We start from the raw sequence: 10,053 nt of genomic DNA on the forward strand, positions 1-10,053 counted from the left end.
ATTATTTCTGAGTGTTTCCTTTAAAATTTTCAAAGGTTTTAGAGAAACTTACTGCCTCGGAGATCTCAACCCTTTCCGTGCGTTCAGGCCATGGTGGAAAGTGGGGACACTTGGCACCCAGCTCCACGGCCTTGAATACACTGTGGGATCCTCCTCTCTTCCCCTCTGTCTCAGGCCCCAGCCTCCTCTTCATCACATATGCAGAAGCCATAGCCAACATGCCGGCATCCACGTTCTTTGCCATCATCTTCTTCTTGATGTTAATCACACTGGGCTTGGATAGCACGGTAAGTGAATGGGGAGGGAAATCTGACTCTGGGGCGGAGGAAAAGGAAACTATACCCATTCCCCCCAATCCGGTCCACCCCAGGCATGTTGGCTGCTCCCTCCTGGTGCTCCTGAGCCCCTCCTCCACTCCTCATTGACTATGCTTACTGCCCTCTAGCACATTAGGGAGTCATTAATGGATAATAAGGGTGAAGTGCCTGGCGCAGGCCAGGGGCTCTGGATATGTGAACTGTTATTATTGTGCACTGTCCCTTGACCACACAGCAGCACCTAAAGGCCAGGGCAAGGTTGCTCTGGTCCACTGCCCTGCTACCCCCCTCCAGCTCAGTGCCTTGCACTTATCAGTGTGGAATAAGTGCCTTGCACTTCTCTGGTCCACTGCCCTGCTACCCACCTCCAGCTCAGTGCCTTGCACTTATTAGTGTGGAATGAGCCTCAGCTTTGAGTTGGGCTTTCTGGTGTAATCAAAGTCTCCCCAGGAGACCTCACAAAAAGAAATCCTGTCCATGTACTATATTTTCTTTCCCTAGTGTCCTTAGGGATGGGTTCTAAATGACAGTGTAAAACAAGGAAATATATTTCCAGTGAAGACTGGTGAGGAAGGGGGACTGGTCATGATCACCTTGACTTGTCACTTGGCAATCTTAACCCCTCTTTCCTGTTCACTGTCCTAGAAGGTAGCAGATTTGTTTCAGATCCTCCCCTGTGACAGTTTGTGTGTCCCTCTCAGTTTGCAGGCTTGGAGGGGGTGATCACAGCTGTGTTGGATGAATTTCCACACATCTGGTCCAAGCGCCGGGAGTGGTTTGTGCTCGGTGTGGTTGTTACCTGCTTCTTTGGGTCCCTGATCACCCTGACTTTTGTGAGTACCATGACCCCCAACTTTGAGTCAACCTTCCCTTGGGCAACAGAATGCTACAAGAAGCCATTCCTTTCCTGCCATCCCTCATGGTGCCCTGGTTTTGGGGTTGTCACTGCTTAGAAAAAAGTTTGTCATCAAGGATAAGAAGAAGAGTCATTTCTGGTGGCATCTGTTTGTAGAATCTGTGCATGCTATCTGGAGGCTCTTAGCATTTTATAGTAGATCCAGCTAGATTTTAACCCTCATAGAATATCTGGAGAAAAACTAAAATTTGATTTTCCAGTTTATTTTCAGTCCTTAGGGCTGTTTTCATGGGAATATTGCCCTGATGTCCTCCTCCAGAGAACTCGCAATGGTGAAGGAGTCAGACCCTCTCGAGTGCTTTATTGTAGTAGCTGAAGGAAATACTGTAAAATATGCATCAGACAGTACCCACGGCATCTTAGGCTTGTGTCCTCTTGACTCAAGGCAGATTTTGCAGATACGCATCTTCTAGCCGTGACCCTAATGGCTGTGGAGCTTCCGTGAGGTGGTGGGGCCCTGAGCAGGACCCAAGGGATTTGTGAGTAAGGAAAGAAGGCAAAACTGTGAGCAACATGCTCAGGAGGTCTGGTATTGCGGAGTCCCTCAGATCCAGTCTTTAGGGACCGGATCCTTTAGGGACCAGGGTTAGGAACACAGTTGGTGTTCAGTAAATTAAAGGAAGTTGGAAATAGATCCAGAGGCCCTTTTGAGTTTGTCTCTTAAAGCCTGGTGGGGAGAGGAAACAAGACGAGAGTGCTCCATAGGGAGGGATGAGGTGTCCGTTGGGACGAAATCTGGCCCACACTGACAAGGCTCCGGGATACTACTCTTAGGTCCAAAGTCGACATTTTCCAGAATTTTCCTAAGTTGGGAAGCTTCTTTTGGCCCCCGAAGACCATAAGAGGAGGCAGTGCTTCAGAGGGCCCTTAACCAGGCTCATGATCTTGTTTCCAGGGAGGGGCCTACGTGGTGAAGCTGCTGGAGGAGTTTGCCACGGGGCCCGCGGTGCTCACCGTTGCACTGATAGAAGCAGTTGCTGTGTATTGGTTCTATGGTAAGAAGCTTCCTTCTGCCAGCCAGGATCTTTTCTACATCAGCCTGTAGCCACCAGAATAGAGAGGGGCTGTTTCATCAAAGAAAGGCAGGGCAGTGTGCCAGATGTCACCTCCTGGTGAGTCTGTAAAGTAAGCTCAGCTGAGTGACTGCTTCAGAAACAGGTCATCATCTCCTCCACACTCTCTATACCAGATTGCTCATACCCTTGGGAGGTGTTTTTTCGTTCTGGGTTTAAATGTTTCCCCAGTGGAGAAAGGCTGAAGTGGTTCCCTGTAGCTCATCCACAGTGGATGCTTAAGATCTCAACTGGCTCTAAGAATTGGACAGAACACAAAGAGCTAGTGCACAGTGAATGCATTTGCAGAGTGTGCTACTGTTAGAGAGTGGCCCTCAGTTTAAATTTCCCAAGAGCTCCCTCGAGGGCCCTGAGACAGAGCTGAGCAGCTTCGCTTTTAGGGAAGAGACAAGAATGTTCCCATTTGTATTATCTGTCCTGGAAGAACCCCCTGGTCACTTCCTTTGATCTTGGGATGGATTCTGATAAAAGTGAAACCACCAGGAGCGAAGAGAGAAAGAGGGAGAGAGCTGACATGGGTCCATTGTCAGGGGCCCCAGGAGCCCCTGGGTGGAGGTGGGAAGGGCACAGGCAAGTAAAGTGAAGACAGCCAGGTTCAGAGATGCCTCTCTTCATCTTTACAATCAAGAAGTGATTATTTCATTCTGGAAATGTATTTATTTTCCTAGTTTCTATGATAATAAAACAGCTTTAGCATGTTTGTCGTTATACATAATATGAAGAAGGGGGCCCCATATTTTGAGTTATTACATGGGAGCCCAGTGTTTGAAAAAGAAGTGTTCCCCTCCTCCTCAGCAACTCAGAGAACAAAGTTCAAAGTGTGAGAATCGCCGGGCGCTCTGAGGGCAGCACCCACAGGACAACCTTCCTTCCCCATCTCAGTTTCTCCCCAGAGTTCTCACTTTTCATTTTCATGCCAGTTACTTTTTAGAGAAGGACATTGGTCTGGGCAATATTATGGTTAAAATTTTCTCTCAAACATTTCTAGTATATGGTCAAAGTCAGTCTCTGTTGAGCATATCCATCATCCCTTTCTTTTTCTACCGTAACAATAAAATGAAACACATGCTGAGACTTTAGGAAGGCAGTGTGGGCCCCGAGAGGAGGGCTTTCGGTCTCTCCCTAAATGTCCACCTATCTTCCCACACTATGTAGAAAGAACGTTGCTCGCTATGACATGCAGTTTTGTGACGAGTCCTCCTTGTCCCACTTCCAAACTAGATCGGTGCCCCTGAGCCCCTCCTATGAGAAATTCCAGAGCTGCTTCTCTCTATGAGAATCAAAAGATAGGACAGTCCATATTCTCTAGCATTTAATCAATATCTTTCTCTTTTGGATGATTTTAGGCATCACTCAGTTCTGCAGTGATGTGAAGGAAATGCTCGGCTTCAGCCCTGGATGGTTTTGGAGGATCTGCTGGGTAGCCATCAGCCCTTTGTTTCTCTTGGTGAGTTATCATTTCCCTTCTCCTCGTGGCCTTGGAGAAACACGTACAATTGATAAATTTAATTGAAGTTTAACATATGTAAAGAAAAAGGTGCAAATCACAAGTATACATTTCAGTGAAATTTTATAAATTGAGCATGGCTAAGCACTCTTCTGGCTTCTCACGCCATGGAGTCCTCGGGGATTTGGTCACTTTATTGCACCACCCCATGCTCAATGATAATGATAAATAACAATTATTAAATATTAAGGACCAGGTCAGACTTTGTGCAAAACTTACTCCTTTTTTTTTTTTTTTAATCCTCACAACAATTCTATGAAGTAGTATAGTTCTAATACCATGTTGTATACATTTAAGGAAATTGAGGCTTAGAGATGTTAAGGGTCCAAGGACCGAGGTCAAGTGACAAGTAAGAACTGTTCAAGACAGGGAAAGGATTAACTATGCTGCTCATGAGGACCTAAGAAGAGTCCTGATAATTTTGTGTTTATTTTCTTTAAAGATGCCCCACACAATGATCCTCAAGTATGACCTGAATCAAAAGTAGAATCTATTTATCGTCAAAGGACCTGGGCAAGAAAGTTCAGTTCCAAGGGTTGGCCATTGGTCAAGATGTATTCAGTATTCATTTCATCCTTGTTGCATGGGCTTTTCCTTCTGGCGTCCTTCCGAAGGAGTTGTTTGCCCAAAGATGGATAAGTGCCCTGCTAACATCCCAAGTGCGCTCTGAGGTAGCCTGAAGTAAAGTGAGTCCGTGCACATCAGCGGGGACTACTCTCCTGTCCTTTCATTTGTCTGTAGTTTTACAGGGGCAGGGGAGCTTTTTGATCTTTTAGAGACAGAAAGGTTGTTATACCATTCCTTGAGTCTAGCTCCAGCTTACGAAGTACCTGGGCCACCATTTTGTCTTAGGACATCTCTGCCTTTGGCGTACGGCTGTGACTTCCCCCTCTTCGAAAACAGCTCTTTTGTGTGTTTTTACTTTCTCGGGGCAGCCCTTTACTTTTTGTACTTTTTGTACCCACACATTAACCTATGAGATGGACAGTGTGCTCATTCTTGCCTTTGCAATGCTGCATGTGTCTCTTTCTACCACAGAATCCTTCCTTTACTCCCATTACCCTGGACTCTGGAGGCTTCCCAAACCAAAGCCAATCCTTGCCCCAAACAGAAGGTGTTCTCAGGGCCCAGGGACCCTGGTGTGTGCTCTGGGCTCCAGCGTTCACCCAGATCTTGGTCTGGTAGTTCCTTACTACCTCATCAACTCATTGTTGCTTTTAGATAAGTTTAAAACACATATATTTTTAAATCCAGAAATTATCGTTCTTTTCAGTGAGAGGTTGGTCTGATTCACCTAGCCTGCCATTACTAGAAGCCCTGACATAAATGGGTTATTAATTTATATTATTACCAGTGCTTCTCAATAATCTATTTAAATCCTTTTATTTGTTCTTCAAAGGAAGGAGAGACACTGGATTAGTTCCTTGAGGGAAGAAGTCGTGTTTGTTTGTTTGCTTAAGTATTCCCCGCACACGGAAAAAATGAAGTCCAGGGCTGAGATTTGGGAGAGGCAACTGAGGCACTCATCACAGGGGTAAAATTTCAGGGGTGCCAAAAATCTCCATAATTAAGATAAATGCCATTTTAATGCAATATTTTTAAACAATCAAAATTAATGCAAAAAAATCCCAGTGAACAAAATAGCAACATTTTAAATAAACACAAGATCCGACCCTGTACTTAGATGACTTACCTCACTCGCATCACCCTACTCTGGTCCTATCTTTTCAAAATATTATTTACCTTGATTACTGAAATTTTGGCACCCCTTTAATTATTATGCCTGCGGTGAGTGCCTCATATGCCTCATCCTAATTCTGGCCCCAGACGTTAGTATTTGCATTTTTGTAAACTTCTGGTTGTTTGGCAGCGTGGGTGAACTCTTGGTGGAGAGTCAATAAGTTTGGTGTCCAGCAAACCCCACATAGAGATCTGGGTTCAGGCACATTACTCATTAAGTCCTGTGACGTTCGCTCTACTCACTTCCTCTAAAGGCAAGTGCTCCAGGGCACGAAGAAGAGGAGGCAAATCTGCCTTCTTCTGAGTTTACTCAACAGATCCCCTGCTCTGGGCTTTTTAAGGCTTCTTTAGGTAAACAATGAGTAGCTTACTAAAAATATTCTTTTTCACTGAAGCCAAGTTATAAAAAAAGAAAATACTGTATATGAACATGGAGAGGCTGGGAAGTGTCGGGGGCTGTCTGAAGCAGCACTTACCAGCTGCAGCAAGAGCCTGACGCCTCCCAGACTGTATTGGCTTTAACACCTGACATCAAGATGAGACAACTTGCAGCAGGGATGGCTCCTAACCAAACCTCTGTTCCCTATTCCAAAACTATCTTCCTTAGTGCCAGGTCTTGGGGTGAGGAGACTAAGTAGAGAGAAGGGTTTGCAACTGGCCAGGCTCCTGTTTTGAAAGCTTCCTCCTGGACTTAGGATAACACCATTCAGAAGATGGATGTGTGTTTAACAATCTCCCTTTTTATTACCTGCAGACAAAGAAAAAAAAAAGATATAAATAGATGTTTAACCACACAAATAATTTACATTACTGTCTTCTTTATGACTATGAAATAATAAAATAAAATTAAATCAAGAGCAATAACGATTTCGGCACGGTGGTTACTAGGCAAAAACTGCTATCTACGCTCTCTCTGGAAAGCACACTGAAATAAGAAAACTCATAAGAAAAAAGTCCACACTGTGGAATTCTTCTGGGCCAAAATTTTTACTGAACTTTCAAGTAAAACGTCTAGTAAGCTGCTTTTTTCTTCCATTATTCCTTTCATTACAAAGGCAGTCATTCTTTGTCGAGATTCCTCGAGGCAGAGCCATCCTTGTGGAAACTCCAGGCTAAGGCACTTAATGAGAACCTTATTATCTCTCCTGAACATAGGTACCTTCCACCTGACCAAAAACAATCAGTGCCAAGAAATGCAGGGGGAATGAAAGCAAAGCAGAGAGAAACAGGAAGTCCTAGGACTGGCAGGGGCCTTGGACAGGTCACCCAGCTTATTCCTCATTGTCTGATAAGATGGCCCAAACCACCCCTGATGAATCCCAACCTCTTCCCTCTCACCCTAAAGTGGGTGCTGTAACTCCCTTAAATAATGTTCTGTGGCTTTGGCATCCCCGATGTAGAGGTTGAGGTGGGAGGTAAGGAGGAAAATCAAGATAAACACCTGACTGTTTTGATTTTTACAGCTTAGGCACAGAAATTAGTGAATTCTGCATGTTCAATCTAAGGTATATCATATTTTGGGAATTTCCTGAAAGTATTTTAGTTTCAGCATTTGGTATTCATAGTATCAGAACTGTCTCTACTTGCACAAACACTGTTAAGATTTTTAATGTTTCTTGGAATTTGTTTAAGTTCATCATTTGCAGTTTTTTGATGAGCCCGCCACAGCTACGACTTTTCCAGTATAATTATCCTCACTGGAGTATCATCCTGGGTTACTGCATAGGAACCTCATCTTTCATCTGCATCCCCACATATATAACTTACCGGCTGGTTACCACTCCAGGGACATTTAGGGAGGTATGTACTACTGTGTGCGTGTGTTCAGACTGGTAATTGTTTTGGGAAAAAAGAGTTCTCTCGTTATGCTCTGAAGGAGACAGTTTCATCGTATGAAATTCACCAGGAGGCTATCAACCTTGTATGTTTATATACCTACATCGTGTAGACCTGTAATGGCTGCCACTATCATCTTAAGGCATCTCCCATAAACCTCAAATACAACAGCAGAAGAGTGAGCTGGTCATTGGGTTCACCACAGCATGCAGCTTGGGGTGTGTCTAGCGTTCTAAACTTACCAGATAACTGCTTTGGTTCCTGCTCACTGTTGGGCATGGACATAAGATTGGTGGTGTCTGGGGCAATATATAAATTTTGATTTAAGTGGAGAGTACAATGGAAACGTCCGTGGTCAGTTCGCTAACCAGCTATTTTCAAAAGCATCATCAAATAAGAATGTTGCAACAATATCATCGTTTTAGCTCTAGCCAATGGAGTAAAAAAAAAAAAAAAAAAAGTTGCCATTATAGCAAGACTCACTTCAGTAATGAATAATGTGCTATAAAAACTTTAATAACAGAACCTTAAAATTTGTATCATATTGTACACTTTTCAAAGCATCTTCATGTAGATTATCTCATTTTGTTATCAAAAAAAAACCCAAACCTTGTGAATTAGATGGGCAGGTATCATTAGCAGACAAAGATACTGAGGCTGGGAATAATGCTGCTCAAAATTTCCTTCTTTCAGTGACTTTTTCAAGGACACACAGTACAGGGAGGTTCAAAATCCAGGTCTTCTGATTCCAGGTCCAATGCTCTTTCACTTTTAGGTGCAGTTTCTCTTTTGTCCTTAGTTTGTTTTTAGTAGTTTGCTAATGTAGAAATTGGAGCTAGAGGTTAAGGGGAAATGAGTTGCTGTTTTTCATCCTGTGTTACTAGAGTTAGCAGTTCAGGTCACTTACAGGTGTGTAGGTGGGTGTTTTTGTAGGAGATAAGCTCAAAGGTGGAGAGTAGTATTTGGGGAAAGTTAGACTGGCCTGTACTCTACAATGGCCTGAGAAGTGAGATGAACTGATCTGTGGGCTCTTAGAAGCAAAACTCAAACATGAGACCATCACACTCATCTTCCTCAAACATTTCATGAAAAATAGGAAGCAAGAGAACATAAGGCAGTTAAACAACTCTTTCTGAGAACTGAGTTCATTTTTCCTTCCAAACAGGAAAACTGAATTCTAGGTGAACAGGACTCTGCACCCAAACCAGTCCTAACCTCATTCCTTCCAAAGTGCCTTGGACTCTGGTGTTTCTTGAAAGATATGCTCAGACCCAGAGTCATTGAATTTTGTTCCTTTAGGTTGTTCTCTATGGTGGTCATGATGGTCCACTGACTGTTGATTCAAACCCAGTGTTTAAGGTCAGCAGTGAGAACTCAATAAATGTCAGTATTCTTTGGTCACAGATCGCACCCTCAAATCTTGGTCATCTTTCTTGCAAATTCCTCCTGTTGGCCATAAGGCAGTGCCACCCAAAGATGTATCATTAACAGAGCTCACATCCATTAGTAACAGAGGTAAGGCTGATTGTAGGACCATCTTCACCACAGAGCACCAGATGAGGAACAGTGGGTTACCAGGAAGCATCATGATACAGTCAGTCAAGGACTAGGAGAGAAAAGACCTAGTCAGCTATGGCAAGTTACTTGCTTTCCCTGGATCTTAGTTTCTTCATCATTAAAATGTGCTCATTGGACTGGATTAACATTTCTCACATGTTAATGCATTTTAAGGAGCAATAGTTCTGTGGGGTATCAATAGGTGTTACTGCTGCGGGAAAGGTAATATAGTCAAGTAATTTTAAAGAATACTAGATTACAGCAAGTTAAATAGGTTTCTTTACTGTGGGACTTCACAAAAGCTTTAATATGCCCACATGCATGCTTAATATCTGAGAGGGATAAAAAATGTCATGTTTTTTTTGCCAGGAGTCCCAAGGGACTGTAATTATTTGTAAATACCATACTTGATGGTCTGTATCATTCTATCTGCGAGGGAGGGAAGCCTCATATGAAATTTTGGTATAGTTAAAAAAAAAAAAAAGACTAAGGGAAAGGTAAATTTCTTGATTTACCTTTTTTTGGGCTCTAACCATATTCAAGGTTGGAGTTTGTGGAGTGAGCCACCACTTGCTCACCTAACCATATTCTTTTGGGCTCTAACCATATTCAAGGTTGGAGTTTGTGGAGTGAGCCACCACTTGCTCACCTGTAACATGAAGAACACCTGCAGCCTGGAAGTCTCAAGGTTGGAGTCATCAACTTGATTAGGTTATTATCACAGAAGCCCCTAGTAACCTGCATAAAGATATTGGGAAGATGGCCCCTAATAAGTAAGCATTTATAGATGTCAGCAGTGATCCACTTTTTAGATTATGACCTTGGAGAAGGCCAGGGATGAGAAATTATGAGAGCAACTAAAATATGAGCTGTCAAAATATGGAAAATGTAGGTAGGCCTGGCATTTTGGCAGGTTAGCAGCCAGAAGGGCAGCAGAATGGGTAGGTGGGGGCACAAGAACGAACTATTCTACTTTACAATGTGGTTAATTGTGGGCCTTGCCTCCACCATACACCATACCTCTCTTCTCTCTGCACAACACTTAAGACTAGTTAGAGTGATCTGTGTCCAGTTCACAGTTAGCAAGATACAATTTTGTGTAATCGG

The 10,053-nt window shown here is 43.4% G+C and overlaps 1 protein-coding gene across 1 annotated transcript in view; it reads left to right on the forward strand.

Moving 5' to 3' along the window:
* SLC6A4 (solute carrier family 6 member 4) overlaps positions 1–10,053 on the forward strand; it is a 35,723-nt gene that overhangs the window by 21,197 nt on the left and 4,473 nt on the right. Inside the window, exons 10-13 of the mRNA XM_011359910.2 lie at positions 1,019–1,150; positions 2,129–2,228; positions 3,653–3,753; positions 7,186–7,353. Of these exons, the coding sequence (XP_011358212.1) occupies positions 1,019–1,150; positions 2,129–2,228; positions 3,653–3,753; positions 7,186–7,353 (501 nt within the window). The remainder of the gene's footprint in view (positions 1–1,018; positions 1,151–2,128; positions 2,229–3,652; positions 3,754–7,185; positions 7,354–10,053) is intronic.

Source organism: Pteropus vampyrus, unplaced genomic scaffold (assembly GCF_000151845.1).
Source record: "Pteropus vampyrus isolate Shadow unplaced genomic scaffold, Pvam_2.0 Scaffold50, whole genome shotgun sequence".
In the NCBI taxonomy this organism is placed as follows: Eukaryota; Metazoa; Chordata; class Mammalia; order Chiroptera; family Pteropodidae; genus Pteropus; species Pteropus vampyrus.